Raw genomic sequence first — 21,718 nt, forward strand, 5'->3', positions numbered from 1 at the left:
GGACAAGATTTTTATGTGGACCCACTTGTGTAGTGGATGTTTGTCCCGCTGGCAGACAGGTCAGTCTTTCATTCTTCCAAGGTGGTGTTAAGGTGACTCGGTTTCTGAGGTATGAGATGGGACAGGGTGTTCAGGGAGCTTTCATGTCAGGACATATGGGGTGACCCAGGTCCTGTTTTTCGAAGAAAATTATTTGGGGCAGGTTCCCATCAAAGTTCTGATCTCCAACATGAAGGCTGAGTTTCAGTTGTTTTTGGGTGGCCTATCCGCAAATGTTTTTAATTTGGTCACAAATGGTTCCACAGATGCGTTGGCGTGGTGCCAATTCACATGTCAGGATTGAGTAGGCACAGAAACATGTTAGTAAGACAATTTCTTGTTTTATTGCTTTTAGTGGAGGGGTTGTTATTCAGCATAGGGAGTTGGAAGAGGACCCGCAGACCTGTCTAGGAGCTCACGTTTCTGATGTCAACTGGATATTTGGTTACTGAATGTCCAGACAGGCCTGGAAGGCAGTGGCGTCTCCAGCTTTCATATTTAGGGAAGGCACATGGGGGGCCAGGGACCAAAGTAGGGGGGCCAATTATAAAACGGTACATATATAATATATATATATATATATATATATACATACACACGTTAGACGTGCATTTTTAACTAAATAATATGTACTTATCTCTTTGAAGTAAAGACCGTGATTGAAATATGATTTCAAAATAACAGCTAAACTGGCAGTTTTTTTTCATTCTTTAATATTAGCCCCTGCTGACAATATATATAAAAATTAGACCCTGCTGCAGATATATAGAAATATTACACCCTGTTTCCGATATATATTAATATTAACCCCTGCTGCGGATATATATTAATATTAGCCCCTGCTGCCGATATACATAAAAATTATACCCTGCTGCCAACATATATTAATATTAGCCCCTACTGCCGATATATATTATTAGCCCCTGCAGCCAATATTTATTGATAATAGGCCCTGCAGCCAATATATATTAATATTAGCCCCTGCTGCCGATATATATAAATATTAGACCCTGCTGCCAATATATATATATATATATATATATATATATATATATATATATAAATATTAGCCCCTGCTTCCGATATATATTAATATTAGCTCCTGCTGCTGATATATATTAATATTAGACCCTGCTGCCGGTATATATTATTAGTCCCGGCTTCCGATATATATTAATATTAGCCCCTGCAGCCAATATATATTAATATTAGACCCTGCTGCCAATATATTTGCCACACTGACTGCAGATCAGGGGAAGACTGTGAGAGTCTGTGCAGTGTTCCCTAGTTCTGACTGCACCGTGACATTGAGAAGTCCTCTCCCCTGTAATCATCCCCAGAGTCCCTTTGTCCCCTCATTCACTAAACCATACCGCTCTTTTCTTACACCCTGTAGTTCAGGTATAGATCAAATAAACAACACATGGAAACAGCACATGCAACTGAATAAGACAAAAAAACCCAAAAACTGTATTTGCAGGTATACATAAATAATGTATGGAAACTTAGCCGATACAGATAAACAGAATTTGACACACTATTTGACATCCAAACATCTATAAATCATTCTTTTTTATCACATTATTAAAATTCCAGTAATCAAAAAAGTTAAAAGGCCCAAATAAATTAAGGAGATTAGACATAATGGAATCAAACATTTGCTACTGCAAAAACGTTTAGATGAAAAAGTCCAGTTTTATTCAGCGCAACAAAACAGTGATAGCCTTATTCTTAACAATATTCTTGAAAACAAAATATGAAACTTCAACAAAACTTTTAGCCATTAATGCAACACAACCATCTTAGCACTGCGTCACCAAATGAACAACTCATCACAGATAACATAATGCATACAGCTGCATATAACTAAGCTGAATACCACTTGGTCTGTGAAGGCCTGTGAAACCAAAGGGGAATAGTGTCCTGTATAATGAATCAAGAATTGAGTTTCACAAACTCTGAACCAACATCTACGTTTCCTTTTTAATAATATATTCAGATTGAAATAAGATTAATTAACACAATACCTTTACTTTTCCTCTCACTGATTTCTAGGCCTAGAAACTTTTGTCCTCTGAAGTGACCACAAAATCTGGATAAATAAAAATTACAAAGTTCTATTTAACCCTCTACAGCAAGTAAAGTGCCAGGAAACAGATGACCAAACACATATCAGGACAGGGTCTGCCACACTGACACCCAAACACATACACCAGGACAGGCTCTGCCACACTGACACCCAAACACATACACCAGGACAGGCTCTGCTGCCACATGGACCCCCACATCAGGATGGGATAACCTACTAGTTGTATAAAAAATGCCTTCCACATTGCTTTGTTGTTTGTGTGTATTGACCCTTGTGTATTTGTGCGCCCCCCAGCCACCCCCCCTTTGTGCATTTTTTCAATACACCCTTGTGTATTGATTTATTTGATGCCCCCAGCCAGCCCCCCTCCCTTGTGTATTGATGCACCAACCCCTTGTAATGGTTATTATAATGGTCCCCATACAAATGTGTATTAACCCCCCCCGATGTGTAATTATGTCCCCAGCCTGCCAACCACCATCTTTTTGTATTTCATTTTCCCAAGGCAGCCCCCCCTTGTTAATGTCCCTCCTTCTGCTTATCAACTCAACTATTTATTTAAAATGAAATAATTACTTTTTTGATGGTCTCCGTTCTTCCGCCTTAACACCGCTGCTCTTGCTCTTCTACCACGTGCTCTTCTCCCTGTCATGCAGTGACGAGCATCTGTTCCGTAAGTACCCGCCCCCTTGAGCGTCACGATGCATCTTCAAAGGGGCGGGACGAAGAGCCTCAGTGATCGGCATGCCGGCAAGCCATTAAGCGGCCGGCGGCTGACAGTTTCAAAGCGGCTGTAAAACCGCTTCGAAACTGTCAGCCGCGTTGGCGGCAATTTCAGCTCAATGTGCCGGCACACCGGGAAATGTCCCGGTTTCCCGGCGGTGGGCCAGGTCATGGTGGTATAGCGTTTCAATTGGGGGGGCACAGCATAATGTAGGGGGGCCATGGCCCCCTCTGGCCCCCCCCTCCCGACGCCACTGCTGGAAGGAGTGCGGTGGTGGGGGCCCAGTGAGATACAACCATGGCAGTTGGTTATTGGCTGAATTTCTGACCATTACCGCCCGCTCCCACAACGTGTGTGTTCCAATCCTGCCAGCTCCTGCAACATATGTGCCCAAGCATAGACAACCTCTGCCGGTGAACGTCCACGCGATGCGCTCAGACAACCTGTGCTGCTGTCACTTCCGTGGGGCTTCTATGGTGGAGCACCAGAAGGTCATGTAAAGCTGGAGCTCCTTAAATAGAAGCCCCAGCGGAAGAGCCGATAGCAGAGGGGGTTGTCTGCATCGCACAGATGTCCACCGGCTGCCAGAGAGGAGGATCCAGGTCCCCTGCAGCGCTGCGGGGGATCTGGATCCTAACCCTGCTGCTTACCCACAGCAGGGCTAAATGAAAAAGAAAACAACACCTACGATACGAATGCGTACCCCTGCGCTAAACCCCGGTTATAGGCCACACACCCCACTTTAAATGTTAAAGCCTCCTTTGTCTCAAAGTATACTGCAAGTAAAAAACAGTCAATAAGGGGTTAATGTTGGTGGGAAGGGCTTCATTATTGGTGCTACCTCAGTCATGGTGTTTTGAGTGTTATGTGCTGGAAATGTATGTAGGATCAGGAATTCCACTGACTACTTGTGTAGAACGTAAATATATTGCTATTCCATTAAAGGATTGTCACCTTTTTAGGCTGTCAATACATTTGACAGTGGAGGGAAGGTAAGAAGGAAAGGCAGGGAAGGGGATCACTGTTATTTTATGAAATAAAACCGTTTTGATTTTGTTAACTTTGGAGTTCTGTCTAAAAAGAAAAAAAGGTAACTATTTTATTCCATTTATTGCTATTAATTCACATTTTTCCAAAGATTCTTTACTACCTGAGTACTTATAAACTATTATACTAACTGAAAATCAGAAAGAAGAGGATATGGGGAGTTTTTATAGATTGGTTTGATTATGCTGAATACTTTTAGGTAACAGTTCCTCTTTATAATGTGAAATAAGGATAATATAACAAGAAACATTTCTACAAGTATATTTTATAGCATATTTTGTTTATTCCAGGGCCTACATTTCCAAATTCTTGATTCTCTATTTTTACAGCTTTGCTTCAGAGAACCATATTTATACAGTGATGATGACCTTAAAATTGGGTATTTTATGTAAGTTAACTATAGATAAAAAATATATTTTTTTAAGCATTTACCCTAATTCAACCAGTTTAAAATGCCAATTCTATTTAACTAGTAAACGTAGTAAATGGGCATAATAGACATGATATATTAATCTGCAGTGCTAAACTTTTTTGTATGTTTGTGGATGATTCGTAAATGAACATACAAATCTGTTCCTCCCATTTCCTTCAGACTTCAAAAAACTAATTGTAGACATGGCTACACTAAGATGTTACCTTTACCAACAGGAAGTTGAGCTGACCTACAGGAAATTGATCTGCCGGTTACAGGAACTAGTGGTCAGCTGCAAGCACGTCATGTACTTTTCCCTCTTAAGAAATCTTAAGTGAAAAATCGATTTGCTGATTCAGGTTAGTCGCACTGGAACCTTACATATCTTCCAATTTTTTTTACAAAATAGTTACTCGTAGCTTTACAGCTATCAGTGAGTGACATTTCCAATCTGAAACAAAATGTAGTTAAAATACTTCCTTCTTGTTTGATCTAATATATTGAAATAACTTATGGTAGGACACCTTTCTCCAATGTTCTTAGTTTCAGAGCTAATAAAGAAACTGTCCGCAAGTATAGCACCAAAGTAAATTGTATTACATGAATATTTTTACACAAATGCACTGTTGCAAAAAAAGTAAATTTAAATATTTCTCAGGACCCCCAATTCCCGAGGGTGTTTTCTTATCACCAGTCTGATCTCCTGTTTTACATGGTATTCCAATAATTCAACCCATTAGGAATTCTTTACCTGGTTATTTAACTTTTAACGGGGCTCTTAACATGAGTGAAGCAGAGCATGCGTCATTCTTTAATGCTTTTTATGTAGCCAAACTGTTTGTTAAAGGTGCTGTTCCGCCTCATAAAATATCACCAGATAAGCCTTGCATCATGTAAAAGAACCTTATCTTTTATTTTATTATTAAAGTCAGTGGCGGATCTACCGGGGTCGCAGGGGTCGCGACTGCGACAGGGCCCCGGCGGTAGGGGGGCCCAAGCCAAGGGGCCGCCCGAAATCTTTTTTACGTTTTTTTTTTTTTTTTTTTAAATAAGGCAGGGGCGTCCAACATGCGGCCCGCGGGCCAAATGCGGCCCGCGAGACCTCGAGGTGCGGCCCGCGTAAGATCGGCAGCCAGGGCAACCGATCTTACACGAGCCGCACCTCAAGCCCTGCTACTTACTTGTGGGAGGGTCTTCTGGACAGCACAGAGGAAGCGGAGTTCACGTGACATCCTACTTCCTCTGTGCTTTAGCAGAGAAGGCAGAGGGAGGCCGCGCCCCCTGCTGAAGTCTGTGAGCGGCATCGAGGGAGCTGCAGTGCAGGTAAGGGGGTGGGGAGGGTGTTTGAATGAGTGTGTGTGATTGAGGGAATGAATCTGTGAATTAATGATTATATGAATAAATGAGTGTGTGTGTGTGTGTGATAGCATGGATGTGTAAGTGCTGGAACCTAGGCATGATGGGACTGTGATTGCTGTTAGCAATCACACTCCTATCATGCCAAGTCAGCCAGTACATGCTGAAACCTGGCCAGCTGCCCCCCTTGTGTAGTGATGCTGCCAGCAGTATGGGGTCTGCACTTACAGCCACCCTGTACCAGCATGTACTGGCTGACTTGGCATGATAGGAGTGTGATTGCTAACAGCAATCACAGTCCCATAATGCCTAGGTTCCAGCATTTACTGGATGGATGTGTAAGTGCTGGAACCTAGGCATGATGGGACTGTGATTGCTGTTAGCAATCACACTCCTATCATGCCAAGTCAGCCAGTACATGCTGAAACTTGGCTAGCTGCCCCCCTTGTGTATTGATGCTGCCAGCAGTATGGGGTCTGCACATCACTTACAGCCACCCTGTACCAGCATGTACTGGCTGACTTGGCATGATAGGAGTGTGATTGCTAACAGCAATCACAGCGAGCACAGTCCCATCATGCCTAGGTTCCAGCATTTACTGGATGGATGTGTAAGTGCTGGAACCTAGGCATGATGGGACTGTGACTACTGTTAGCAATCACACTCCTATCATGCCAAGTCAGGCAGTACATGCTGAAACCTAGCTAGCTGCCCCCCTTGTGTAGTGATGCTGCCAGCAGTATGGGGTCTGCACATCACTTACAGCCACCCTGTACCAGCATGTACTGGCTGACTTGGCATGATAGGAGTGTGATTGCTAACAGCAATCACAGCGAGCACAGTCCCATCATGCCTAGGTACCAGCATTTACTGGTTGCCTAGGCTAACAGCAATCACACTCTTATCATGCCAAGTCATATTGCTAATTTTGTCCAATTGTGTGTTACCTACTTTTATTAAACATGTGAGTTTTTATTATTATTTTTAAAGGTGGGGGTCATTTTCGGTTTTGGCTAAGTGAACCCTGAATGTTTTGGTCCAGAATTTTCATTTTAGTTCATCCCTAGAATAAATCTAGGGAATCCTGAATTTGTAGTCGCAAAACTTTCAAGGCCCAGAAATCAGTGAGAGACCCTTAACAGATTCTCGCACCCGGGCCCTGAGGCGTCTAGTTACGCCCCTGATTAAAGTTATCCTCATTGTTCCCTATTACTTGAAAAGAGAAGTATTATTATGGTGTATGCATATGTATGTGAAAGTTCTTCTTTAAGCATTTATTCTGTTACATTGACTACTGTAAATGAATAAAACAAAACATACCTACCCATATAATTTATTTTATCTATGATTGCATCTGTCACATGTTGTATATAATTTTTTTTTATCTAAATCTAACTCTCCAGCAATTATTGAACTTCAAGAAGAAAATCTTTGTGAGAAAATTTTCATGTCACGCATCCAGATAAAATTAAACATTTTATACAAATATTACTTCCCTGCTTCCTGAGTAATCTAGTTTACTAATCAATATTTGTGAAAAAAATCAATAATTTCAGTTTCACATGATTTTGTACAGTTAATGGTTATGCACGCCTAACTACTTTGATTTTGTAAAATATTGAGACATATGAAGTTGCCAAGCATATTTGTAACACATATTTTAAATAGCAGTCTAGTTTGACAGCACTATCAACTACTGTGGTATATAGGGAGGTATAAGGCATTTCAGGAGGCAGAGTGGCGTATAGAGGGTTAAAAGGCATTTCTGGAGGCAGAGTGGCATATAGGGGGTTAAAACGTATATCAGGAGGTCGAGTGGCATTACGGGGGTTAAAAGGCATATCATAGAGCACTCTGCCTACAGAAATGCCTTATGCCCCCGATTTAACCCCCCAAAACTTACCGGTGCTTCTGACTCCCTGGTGTGTAGTCGGGCAGTAGGTAGATGTTTACGCCATTCCCGTAGGCAACTTCCGTTGCAGCCGGAAGGAGGTGCCGTTAGCAGCGGGGGTTGTCTGCGTCCATCGCGCATACACCCTCCAGCTGTCAGAGAGGATTCCCTGCAGTGGTGAGGGGAACTCTCCTCTCTGACAGCCAGGGAAGGTCTCCGCAATGGACGCAGACAACCCCCGCTGCTAACGGCACCACCTTCTGGCTGCAACGGAAGTTGCCTACTGGAATCGCGTAGACGTTTACCCGCTGCCCCGACTACACTTTATCAAGAAGAAGATGTAAGTCTTCCCGTGCCAACACATTATAATACCCTATAGTCTCTCCTTCCTTCAATTAATTCTGTACATGCCTCATGTATTAATCTCTGCATTATTATTCCAGTTAACCCTATTTAATGTTACAGCATATGTAGATGAATTAAAAAATTATTGCAAATATACAGTATCTTTCCATTACTACAATTAACCATTTTATTATAGGGAGCAAATATTTCAACACAATCAGATGGATAATTATAAAGAATGTGTCTCTTATGAATTGCTTTGCAATCGCTGTTGTAAAACGCAAATGCACTAAAAGAGGGATATTATTTTGTATAATTATACTTGTGCAAGATTTTCTGAGGGCTCCAAGCTAACTAATATTGTAAACTGCAAGTAACATACTGCGCTATTACAGCCCAGAAGCAAAATGTCCCTCAAAATATCCTTAAATGGCTAGGAATTATTTACTGGGTCCCACAAAAAAACACATTTGTATATTATAACCTTATAAATCAAGAACACACTTCACTAAAAGCTAATCTGTGTTCATTGCATTTTCCGCTCCAACACCAAAAACTGATTTTAAAAGATATAGAAAATAATATATTAAACTGCCTCTAAGAATATTACTTTATGCTATCAAAATCACTCAGCAGTATCAACGAACTGGAAAGAATAATATACAACATGTTTATGCCTTAGGCAGATTGGATAACAGTGTTAAAAAATTGTTTAATATAAGACAAAACAGGACCACATGTTCACCAACCAACTAAAGTAAGCAGACCTATGCTAAATGTACATTTTGGACTCTTTTATAATTATCAACCCAAATTTTAACGCTGTAACATAACAACCCGAAACCATGGATTAAAAATGTTATGTAAATGTAAAAATGTGTGCTTAACAGTTTGGACCATACTTATTAAAAGTTACATGCCTCCACGCTACTCAACTAGGTCATCAGAAAGCAACAGTTTGCTCAAAAGCATACAACTGGCAGTGAGGTGGAAAAAGAAACAGAACTGAGCAGCTACACTTAGGTAATCATAATTTATAATGCACCTCTGTTTCAAATGGGCAGTTTCCAGGAATGAATATTTTTCTTATTGTACCCATCTATCTCTTCAGTAAGTGGTTACTGATGTGACACCTGTACCCTGACTCCGTAAATTAGACTGTCGGGTATCTTTCGTATGTACTACCAATGCATTTCATCCTTTAAAGTAGGTTCAGTAACAAAACTTTATACATGCCATTTACAGTTTTATGGCTCAAAAATTTTGTTTTGAAAGTGAAAATGATTAGCTGTTGCTTATACCAATATCTATAATATTATGTTTTTAGGATATTAAAAATACAATAATCATTGTTTTCACAAAAAGACAATCCAGTGTCTAAGAGAGCCCCCTGAATAAATAATGCATATCAAAGTACATGTAATCCTACAGTACATCACAGTATTGTATTTTTATATACACATTTGTGGGTATAGTTATTTTTTTTTATTGTTTATAATGGAGCCCCAATAACTTTTTGTATTGATTAAAGTTCCCAAAAACATAGAGCTACCCCTTGTAATAACGAATACCAAAAAAATAAGTATGTACTCCCTACGTTACATCACAGCAAATGTAAAGCATTTAGCCACAATGTCTTTTGGATTTCTTAATTATTTGTAAATAGTTTATCGTCTATGTGGTCACAAATTGTCCCTCACACCTAGATTGTGGTTGTTTTACAGACTAACACACCAGGTGATTCTTATAGGCTTTAAATGTTCTTAAACTTATCTTTTTACAAAGATCTGGACATTAACCACCTTTGGATTCGCTCCTGCCCCTATAGTAATGGTTACCTAATTACTAGGAGGGCTTACGGCTTCATCTATCAGAGAGAGCTATTTACTAAGTTTTCCTGTTATCCACAGCATTACTACAAGCAGACATGCTACAGCTTCGACTACATCTGTGCTTGTCAATTCTGTGTTTTTCGTTACAGGGGTCATAAACAATTACTATATTTCTGTTAACTGAAAATAAATATTGTATTTAATGCGATTTTACCTTTGGTGTGGGAGGACCATGATCATCCAGAAAAGTGGAATTTCCTGCAAAGAAAAAAAATATAGTTTAGGAATATGCAGTGGCATATCATGTGGGTTTCATGGAATGATAAAGTGATCTTTCTAATTTCAACTTAATCCACTGCAGATTGGAACCTGTATTGTTAATTTAAGTAAGAATTTTGCATTTAATAAAAAAAAAAAAAAGAAGTATTATTTTCTAACTTCAATAACTAAAGAATGTCTGTACGATTCACATGCAAAATGAACTCCAATATGGTTTTAACATGAAAATATAGTCCCCTTCAACTTTACAACAACACACAGCTTTGCAAATAAACCCCCCTGGCAACTGCTTGGAAACACAATTCAAATAATGTGTACCTATTTGTACACAAGGTAATCCTGTAGAAGTGAAATACCAAAAGCTAATGACCATGTTGAGTGCCATGGTCTGCAGGTTTACTACCACTTTAATCCTGATGAACCAAGTGGATTTTGTAGGAAAGTTGCAGTTTGCATTATGGAGAAAAATGCACATAGCATTCATATAAATACAGGTTTTGGGATTGTGTTGAGATGATTAAAATGAACATACACCATTCTTCTGTTCATATTCAGCTGAACTCAGTACATCACTTGGCACATTGAGCTGAAACTGACAATATCAATGAAGTCAGGTTTTTGCAGTTATGTTTAGATACAGAAAGTTACACACAATGATTGAAATACAATTACAAAATAATTTTTTTAACTCTCTGAAGTTCAAGGTGGAAATGTTTATCTGATGTTACTGCAGCATGTTCACAAAATGTAAACAAAATCAAAGCATGTGACTATCACTATATTATTTGGTCTGTATTGTGCAAAACAATGTGGGTATTTTGTAAAATTTTTTACCTATATTTCCATATAACTTTTTCTATTGCCTTTCAGATTTTCTCGAATTAGCTGAGATTCAGGAGAATTTTGAGAATCTGTACCCTACATTTCCATTTGATGTATAATTACACATAATAAAGCCTCATTATCACACCACACCTGGGGAAATAGTGTATTTTTAAACACCAAGTGGTATTAAGTAAACTCAAGGAAGACATTTAATATTTATTTAGTAGAGGCTGGAAAACCTTGTGGTCTGACCTGCGTAAATAGGGTAGAGTAAAAAAATGTAGAATTAATTAACAAGCAATCTTGTAAATGAACTAATTCATGAACCAGATAATTTCTGAAGTATGTGGTATTCACTGACTTATGTAATAGTTAATCCTTTAAATATAATTTTTTTTGCCTTGAAACAGGTAGAATAAATACTTTCCACTCAAAGGTGTATGTGCTTAATATAATATACTGCATAACTTAAAAAGGTGTAAGCAATCCTTTCAGGCATGTCCCAAGATGCAATTTATTTATTATACAGATATAAATAGATACCCCTTGAATTATTCAGCATCAGTGTTTTTAGTGACAACCTGAAACATTTGTGTTTATTTTCTATTTTTTTAGCCATATGTTGGTTCTACTAAAATGTCTTTCCTTCTAAATCTGTACCGTGTTTCTAAAGTTTAAAATATGCTCTGGGTAGCTAAAAGACAATAAATGACTCCATTTTGCAAAGTGAAAAGTTTGTGTGTTACAGTGTCTGTAAAGTGTCAGAATGTGTGTGTGTATTAACAACTACCACTTCATAAATACAATAGTTTATAGTTATATCATGTCTCAAAACATTTAAAATGATGCCTTTGTATTTCAACTCCTGTCAGCTCTTTAAACCCAAGTTGGAAAATGCTCTAACATTCAGGCACATGATTTTAGTACAGCTCATAAAACACAAAAACAGCATAAAATCAGTGTGCTCAATTACGTGATTGGGGAAAACACATTTCAAATTAAGTAGCTCCATCTTAAAATGTTTATAACTAAATGCAATGTTACAAAACATGATTCCCAGCATTTATGAGTTTCCAATAATTAGGTCTTTAATCATGTAAAATGTTATCTCATTTGTAATTACTGCCAGTAATACATAATTGCCATGTGACAAAAAAACACAGGCAGAGATAAAGTTTCTTAATATGTTGTATTTTGTATGTGATCTAAGGCAAGAACTGATATACAGTGAAGGAAAAATTACCGTATTTGCTAGATTATAAGAGGACCCTGATGTAAACAATTTTTTTTATTAGGTGAGATTTTTATATCTGCCCCCCAGATATGCCTTATACCCCCAGATATGCCACTCTGCCTCCCTGATATGCCTTATACCCTCTATACGTCACTCTGCCCCAGATATGCCTTATACCCCCTATAGGCCACTCTGTCCCCCTGATATGCCACTCTGCCCCCAGATATGCCTTATACCCCATATATATGGCACTCACCCCCCCAGATTGGCCTTTTACCCCCTATATGCCACTCTGCCTCCCAGATATGCCTCTTGACCCCCTATTTGCCACTCTGCCCCCAGATATGCCATTTAACCCCCTATATGCTACTCTGCCTCCCTGATATTCCTTTTAACCCTTATATGTCACTCTGCCTCCCTGATATTCCTGTTAACCCCATATATGCCACTCTCCCTCCAGAAAACCCTTATACCCCCCATATGCCACTCTTACCCGGCTTACCAGTGCATCCCTAGACTTGTCCCCCGTGTTTCAGATTCCTTGGTGTCTAGTGGGGGCAGCCGGTGGAGGTCTGCGATGCACCGGAAGGTCATGTGATGCCGGCACTCCCTCATAGAAGCCCCAGAGGAAGTACCGGCAGCGGAGGTTGTTTGCGTGCATTGCACAGACATCCACTGGCTGCCAGAGGATGACCCAGGTCCCCTGCAGCTATGCGGGGATCTGGATCTTAGTATTGTAGTCAGACCTCTATTTATTTGAACAGTGAGAGACAGAATAACAACAAAAAAAAAACCAGAATAACGCATTTCAAATACGTTATAAATTGATTTGCATTTTACTCAAATAAGTATTTGACCCCTTTGCAAAACATGAATTAGTACTTGGTGGCAAAACCCTTGTTGGCAATCACAGAGGTCAGACATTTTTTGTAGTTGGCCACCAGGGATTTTGTCCCACTCCTCTTTGCAGATCCTCTCCAAGTCATTAAGGTTTCGAGGCTGACGTTTGGCAACTCGAACCTTCAGCTCCCTCCACATATTTTCTGTGGGATTAAGGTCTGGAGACTGGCTAGGCCACTCCAGGACCTTAATGTGCTTCTTCTTGAACCACTCCTTTGTGCCTTGGCCGTTTGTTTGGGGTTATTGTCATGCTGGAATACACATCCCAGACCCATTTTCATGCCCTGGCTGTGGGAAGGAGGTTTTCACCTAAGATTTGATGGTACATGGACCCATCCATCGTCCCTTAAAGTTTTCCTGTCCCCTTAACAGAAAAATACACCAAAAGCATAATCTTGACTGTGTGGATGGTGTTCTTGGGGTCATAGGCAGCTTTCCTCCTCCTCCAAACACGGCGAGTTGAGTTAATGCCAAATAGCTCGAGTTTGGTCTCATCTGACCACAACACTTTCACCCAGTTCTCCTACCATTAAAATTATAGATTGATCATGTCTTTGTCAGTAGGCAAAAGAACAAAATCAGCAGGGGATCAAATCATTTTTTGCTTCACTGTATCTGTTAAGGTTTGTTTAATATACCAGACTGTGTGCAATTAGTGTTTTGTCTAAGTGGGACAGCACCTTTAACGGCAGGCAGGAGTGTCAGATATGGGTAAATAAATACTTGTGTAAACCTGATTAGACAGTATTAATAATTATGCTGTGTGAAAAATTAGCAGTACTGTGAGTTTTCTGATTTCATATTTATTTCAAAGACAACCAATTAGGGTTTACAAAAGAAACCTGAACATGCCTATGCATAATATCAACAAATACCCAGTTTGCATCTCTCCAAATATCTCTACATGCATCCCCCACTATCTCAAACCTATTTTAGTAATAATCCATCATTTTACTTTGCATTTTTCTTTTTCAAGAAACCATGTTAAGCATAAAACATGTGTGTATAGTATTATATGTGTATGGTCGCGTGGAGAGTTAATTGAAATCCAGAAAAATATTAATTGTTAAGTAATAAGTAGTAAAGTTAATAATAGTTAAAAAGTTAAAATGAAATTGGTATCTATATTTCACCACACAGATTATTCTTAATAGGCAAATATGCCACCTTACTGCTGTCCTCAAAGAGGGTACAAACAGGGAAAAGAAAAAATGTCGGTGCGCTAAGCTAGTCACAGGAGGTTTAATTGCACCTCCCCCAACACATTAATAAGGTTTTGGTAGCAGTATAAACTGCTTTGTGTGCCCACTATGTAGGAGGTGAGAGTAGGTTCTCACCCTATTGAGAGTGTGCCTTGACGTGGCGGGTGAGCTTAATTATGCTTTGGCCAATTCATATAACCAAAACCTCTCATTTATATTATGTTTATATATTTGTTGCCAACTTTATTAGGGTAAGAAGCGCAGACAGTTTTTGTTTTTTGTACTCAAAGAGGGTACAAACAGATTTGTATAACTGCTTTTGATGTACTTGAGAGTGCAATTAATGGTTGTCAAAGTAGAACAGCACCTTTAAATGTAAATGAATGCTCATACAGCATGGTAAAGAATAAAGAAAAGCAATGTCACTATGGCAAAAGGGCCAGCTATTAACAAACCATCAAAATCCCAGGCGATTATGTGCACAGCAAGGCAATGATGACAGACACTGGGAGCTGTTTAAAAAGGTGGTAAAGAACTACTTTTCAGCTAACCCAACCTTAAAACTTGAATACGTTTAATTATATATAAATCTAATAATCCTGCAACTCCGATACGTGCAATTCAGCAAATCTGGTCCAGATGTACGCTAAGCAGATGTTTTCGTAAACAGGTTCACATCTAATATAGACTAGGAACAGGTAGGCAACACACAAGCTTATTAAACAAAGAAGTCTTCTGCCTTCAGTATAGCAATCAGTGTACACAGTTGGTTCTATAGTTTCTTAAAAATGCTAAAAGATTAAATCGTCTCAGAATTGCTAATGTCTGCTGATACAATAAAACGCAGTAACAATAAAACACAGTAACAGAAGTTCAAATACTCTTTTTAATCCATATATTTATGCCGTTAGTTTAGCATCGTTTTATTTTATAGTGTGTTCATCAAATACCTAAATCGGTCTCCTGGATTTTGACCAATTCCTGTATCACCTTCAAAGCTCTCTTCCGACCTGTGTAGTCAGAGGCACAAATTATTTTTTCCCAGTATACTGGCTGATCACCTAAATGCTAAACTACACTATTAAAATAGAATTTTCATTAGCTAGCTTTCTGCATATCATGTGCACATAAACTATGCTAAACAGTTACATGATGTATCTAAAGAGTGGTAGATTTAGTGCACTGCAGCTATAGCCACAACCACTGAGATTACATTAATTGACCAGGGGGCCAGTCTTTCCATGTACCTTTATTGCAGCTCATGTAGCAGATCCTGTCCTTTAGTGTGTATAGGTATTGGCAGACATATGAGAGCACTCTACACAGCCACGTGGATCCAACACATATGTCATTTTATCGTCTGCTGACCTTAAAGTGCCAGAATTGATTTTAATTCCTGGTCCAACCCTAGTGACTGGTACCCAGGTCTCACCTCTGTAGGTCACATACACAGTACAACAACACACATAAAAATATCAAAAAGCTATACCATTTTATTTTAATAATGTTGAGCCCTGTAATTAAGTCCCATAATCAAATTAAGACATTCAAAATGACAGACCTACAATACTAAAAAAAAACCTTTCCCTTTTCATGTCTCAACTGCCTATGAACTGACTTACATTAAAAGTTATTCTCATGAGCAAATTGCAAACAAGCTTAAAAGCCTCAAGTATGCATTTGTCAGAAGTGGTTGTATCCATAAAAAAAGAAAAGAATTCATCCCAAATGTTGCTAATTTTGAGAGGATTTTTTGTGGTTTTTGTAAAAACCCTCATTTGATAAAACATTTAAGAAAAAAAAAAACATTTTCATGCTATGTTATAATACAAAATGCAACAATTATAATTTTCAAAAAGGTTTTCTCTCTCCTCTCTCCTCTCTCCCCCCTCATATACTTGGACAAAAGTATTGGGACACCTAACCATTACACCAACAGGGACTTTTATGGCATTGCATTCTACATAAATATACAGTAATATGTAGTTGTAGTCCCCCTTTGCAGCTATAACAGCTTCCACTCTTCTGGGAAGGCTGTCCACATGTTTCAGTGGGAATTTGTGCCCATTCATGCAGTAGAGAATTTGTGAGGTCAGGCACTGATGTTGGATGAGATGAAGTTCCTCGACACCAAACTCATCCAACCATATCTTTATGGACCTTTTTTTGTGCACTGTTGGCTAGACCGCTTGGCTAGGTGCTTGATTTTATACATCTATGGTAATGGGTCTGGTTGAAACACCTGAATTCAATATTTAAGAGGCGTGCCCAATAGTCTTGTCCATATAATGTATATAATATATACCCATAGACTGCCATATGCTTTCCACTGTAGTCTTGGTACTGGCATTGGCAGCGCTAAACACAGCGGACCAGGAACAGCTTTTATACACTATCAACTTCAATAGACTAATTATCCGCGTATAGTTGCTTGCAAATGAATAGCTATTTAGATATTTATACTCCAAAAATTATACTTTTATGGGATTGATATTATCTTACTTATTATTTAATCGTAATGTGGAATATGGGCAATACAGAGCGGGATCCCTATTACCACAACTGATGAACAAAAACTGCATACAACCTGGGGATTTGTTTCGTTTAGTGGAAATGGAGAATGAGGTTTAGCTATGTCTTAAGGAGATTCTGCTTTCTAGCACAAGGGTAACATCAGTAGCGAGAATGGTTTGCAAAGTCAATTATTTTTGCAATACCAGTTAAGGTACTTTCTGGTATTCATCTTTATTTACATTATATTTTTACTGACATAACAAGACAAGCAAATCCCAAAGACCAGAATCAATTGCTCTTGAGTTCACATATGGTACCAGGACCAGTCTACAAACAGCTGTTAATGTAACTATATGCTTATGTGGAGATTTATTTGCATTGTACCACTAATTGATTTTAAGCATGTTTACTTATCTTACTTACAAGATTATTTTAGCTCATAGCTCCAACTGGTTTTAGATTTTTTTTTCCAGAGAAGTGTAACTAATGAACATTGTATCAATGCAGAAGGATAATTTGTCAGGTGTACATTGTGCACCTTTCACAGATAATAATTAAACCAATACTAGAGGTTAAACAGGAGATATTCCATGTACTCTTACGGATGAATAAGGTGCTGTTTCATAATTGCAACTGTTTCAACTGATTGGTATCCTGGGACAGTGATATCAGTTTGAGTAAAAATTCTAATATGGCATAAAATGGATTAATTATGGATATGTTTGTTTAAAATGTGAAATTCCCCCAAGCTCTTGCAACAGATTTCATGTCACAGCTGCTTGTCCAAGTATGTGACAAAAAGAATAACTATGGAAAATTACAGGGAGTTAATTCTCGAATACCAAAGATCTCGTGTTACAAGTATAATCCTTATAATGCATCACAAGCCACCCACACAAATTTAAACTACTGAAAAAAATTAAAATCTTCTCAAAACTAACCTATTGCCTTGGATGGCTTCATTATTATGAAATTACCAATTGTATTTGACCTTCCAATTAAAGTATAGCAAAATATACATTTAACAATAAATAGTTTTGCACAACAATCCAGAATTTGTTAGGAAAGAATCAACAACTAGGGTATAACACAAGTGAACCATGTTATGATGTACACATTTGGTGCCTTTTAATTTAACAATAACCGAATTAAAAGTACCTCAAGGACACGATTTCAGAACAAATACCTTAAATCTTGTGTTGGCTTAGTTCCTATGGAAAGAGGTAAACATGAATATACATGTAGTATCCACTTCCTCTCTGTAACACAATTATTTAAATTTCCTAGGTCCATTGAATACATTTGAATCTGAGGTCAAGTGCATGAAATATTTTACATTTATGCTTAGTGTCAGTGAGACATGTAAATGGAAAGGTAGAAAATCATAAACTTAATATCAGAGGTGGACATGTCAGTTCTGGAGGGCACAAACCCCTACCAAGCTCGTCAAGAATTGCACCTAAAAGTAGCTGCACTTGCCCATTGGACATGAGCATATTTTTGGACACATGCAGGAACTCCAAAACATACACAAACGAGATATTTTAGACGAGTCTACTCTAAATTGAGCTGTTTCACTCATGATGAGCCAACTCAGGCTTTGAGTTTTAGCCCCTACAATTGGATTCCTCCTTTCCCTCTTTTTTCACTGAATATATATATATATAATCTAAAAGTAGTGAAGCCAGTACTCACAGTCTTCAATAGTGCTTCATTTTTATTTGCAAAACACCAAGACGTTAACGTCAGTCCACCTCATGGACCTTGTGGACTTTCCTCAGGATATATATAAAAACAAAACCATTTGCTTTAATAATAAAAGCTTATTACATTTTAAAAGGACTGTGCCGCCCTTACGAAAAAATTACTGCAGTTTTTCTGAAGTAATACTGCAGTTTTTTGGACATGAAAACACTGCAATACTGCACTTTTACTGCAGTATTACTGCACATTTACTGCGTTTGTACTTCACTGTACTGCAGTTTTACTGCAGTTATTTTTGTACAGAAGTACAAATGCAATAAAGCTGCAGTACATTGAAGTTCAACTGTAGGTTTGCAGTATAAAAAAAAAGTGCACTAAATGTGCAGTAATACTGCAGTACAGTGAAGTACAAATGCAGTAAAACTGCAGTAAATGTGCAGTAATAATGCAGTAAAAGTGCAGTATTGCAGTTTTTTCATGTCCAAAAAACTGCAGTATTACTTCAGAAAAACTGCAGTAATTTTTTGTAAGGGCGTTTTCCTTGGTGATGTATTCCTAAAATCAAATTAAAATGGTGCATGGTTTGCAGGATAAAAATTATAACTTCCAAGCTTTTCAAAACTGAAACATAAATGTTGCTTTCCTTAAGCTATACCTGTGAAAATCTGGCTACAATTATTTCAGCAGTCTTTTTTTTTTTTTTTTTTTACAAACAGACAAGGAAATATTGTTTACACGTATCTAGTACAAATAATAGTTTGCGTTCTAGAACATCAGCAAATTAATTATGGGTTTGCATCAAATTTGTTATTTTGTGCATTCTGTTTTATTTGAGCCATACACAATGTCAAAATAATAATTAGGATATAATTATTCTTTATTTGCTTTCCACTAAAAATTTGGCTGCACATCTGTAATGTTATATTTATATAACAATTGTAATGTATTTCACAGAAAATACCAATAACTCTGCACTTCACTCTGCGTTGTTTAATGTTTTCATGTTATTAAAGGAAGGTAAATCCCATGAACATAGCTAAACACTACTGGCACTAAATGCAATAGAATTATTTACCTTTTTGCTCAAAAAATATAAAATAAACCACAATTTGTCCTATCGTAAAGAAATTGTAATTTTAAGAGTGCATTTGAAACATAGAAATTTGATGGGATATAAGAACCATTGAGCCCAACCAGTCTGCCCATTTTTACTGATGTAAGACTCAACAAGATGTAAGGTCTTATTCCAGGGGTGCCCAAGTTTTTTCTGCAGTGGGCCACTTCACCAGAATTGTATACGTGCGAGGGCCGCACTCATTTTTCACTGTGAGAAAATATGGCCTTTAATAAAATATGCAGATTAAAATAAAGTAAATGACACAAAACCTTTACTTTTCCCCTCACTGATTTCTGGGCCTAGAAAGTTGTGTGACAACAAATTCAGGATAATTAAAAATGAAATAGTTCTATTTATTCTAGGGATGCAGCAAAATTAAAATTCTGGACCAAAACATTCACGGTTCACTTAGCCAAAACCGAAAATGACCCCCACCTTTAAAAATAATAATAAAAACTCACATTTTTAATAAAAGTAGGTAACACACCACAATTGGACAAAAAAAATTAGCAATATGACTTGGCATGATAGGAGTGTGATTGCTAACAGCAATCACACTCCTATCATACCCAGGCAACCAGTAAATGCTGGAACCTAGGCATGATGGGACTGTGATTGCTGTTAGCAATCACACTCCTATCATGCCAAGTCAGCCAGTACATGCTGGTACAGGGTGGCTGTAAGTGATGTGCAGACCCCATACTGCTGGCAGCATCAATACACAAGAGGGGCAGCTAGCTAGGTTTCAGCATGTACTGGCTGACTTGGCATGATAGGAGTGTGATTGCTAACAACAATCACAGTCCCATCATGCCTAGGTTCCAGCACTTACACATCCATGCTATCAGACACACACTCATTCATATACTCATTCATTCACAGATTCATCTAACCTACTCATTCAAACACCCTCCCCACCCCCTTACCTGCACTGCAGCTCCTCGATGCCGCTCACAGACTTCAGCAGGGGGCGCGGCCTCCCTCTGCGTTCTCTGGTACTGCACCAGGAAGGAAGCAGGAAGCAGGACTGAAGCAGATTCATGTGATTTCACGTGAACGCTGCTGGGTTCCGCTTCCTCTATGCAGTACAAAAGACCCTCCCACAGGTAAGTAGCAGGGCTCGAGGTGCTGCTGATCTTACGCGGGCCACACCTCGAGGTCTCGCGGGCCGCATTTGGACGCCCCTGTCTTATTCAGTCCTTGATTATGTCTTAGATTCAGGATAGTGTTATGCTTATCCCATGCATATTTAATGTATTAGCCTCTACTACGTGTAATTATTATTTTGACATTGTGTATGGCTCAAATACACAATGGCTCAATTAGCACTTAGATCAAGGAAAGCTGCATTTATGTTTCAGTTTTGAAAAAGAAAGTTTGCAAGTTTATCTAATGCAAAAATCACTAAGCTAGGTATTCTATGCATTTAAAGAAGATGGTGTCGAATACGTTAAGCTTCTGCCAGCTTCATTTTTTTCTTTCCTACTGATGTTCTTATGGGCACACTTTATTCACAATAAATCTTTGAAGCGAGTAAGCGCTGTGTTTTCAAGAGACCCTCCTTAACCCCTTCGCGACCTTTGTCGGTTCAGGACCGTCATAACAAGAAGGTCACTAAATGACCTTTGACGGTCCTGAACCGTCAAAAAATTAAATAAGCTTAGAAAGTGATCAAGGATCACTTTCTTCGCTTAAACGGCCTTGCTGCAATGCCTCGATGTCGAGGCATTCAGCAAGGCCGAGATCGGCATCGGGGGCCATGTCTGGCCCCTCCCCGGGGCGTCAACAGCCGCCATACATTGTATGGCGGCGGACGCCCGTTTTAAAAGCGTTTAGGAGGCGATCAACGATCGCCTCCTAAACTTAAAAGGTGTCGCTGGAATGCCTCGATCAGGAGGCATCCAGCGACACCAAACACTTACCTCTGGGTGGGCTGTGACCGCTCCGGAGAGCGGTCACAGCCGCCGCTGCCGGTGATCTTCGCCATCAAGCAAGATGGCGGCGGCCCGGGAAATAAAACAATAAAGACGAAAAAGTTCGCTAGAGGGTCTCCAGACCCTCTAGAGAACTGGCTCCACTTGCTGGTTGAATACAGGTACTGCATTCAACCATGCAAGTCAATGGAGCCCAGCTTTCTAATCACTATGTGATTAGTAAAATATTCAAAAAAAATAAAAATAAATAAAAAATGGAAAAATTTTTTTAAAA

General features: G+C 38.7%; 1 protein-coding gene across 1 annotated transcript in view; it reads right to left on the minus strand.

Moving 5' to 3' along the window:
* LOC149283364 (uronyl 2-sulfotransferase-like) overlaps positions 1–21,718 on the minus strand; it is a 115,370-nt gene that overhangs the window by 47,650 nt on the left and 46,002 nt on the right. The window contains exon 2 of the mRNA XM_089497604.1: positions 9,950–9,993. Within this exon, the coding sequence (XP_089353730.1) occupies positions 9,950–9,993 (44 nt within the window). The remainder of the gene's footprint in view (positions 1–9,949; positions 9,994–21,718) is intronic.

The sequence above is a fragment of the Sceloporus occidentalis genome, unplaced genomic scaffold, assembly GCF_023333645.1.
Source record: "Sceloporus occidentalis isolate IW3139 unplaced genomic scaffold, rSceOcc1.0.p SCAF_105, whole genome shotgun sequence".
Classification (NCBI taxonomy): Eukaryota; Metazoa; Chordata; class Lepidosauria; order Squamata; family Phrynosomatidae; genus Sceloporus; species Sceloporus occidentalis.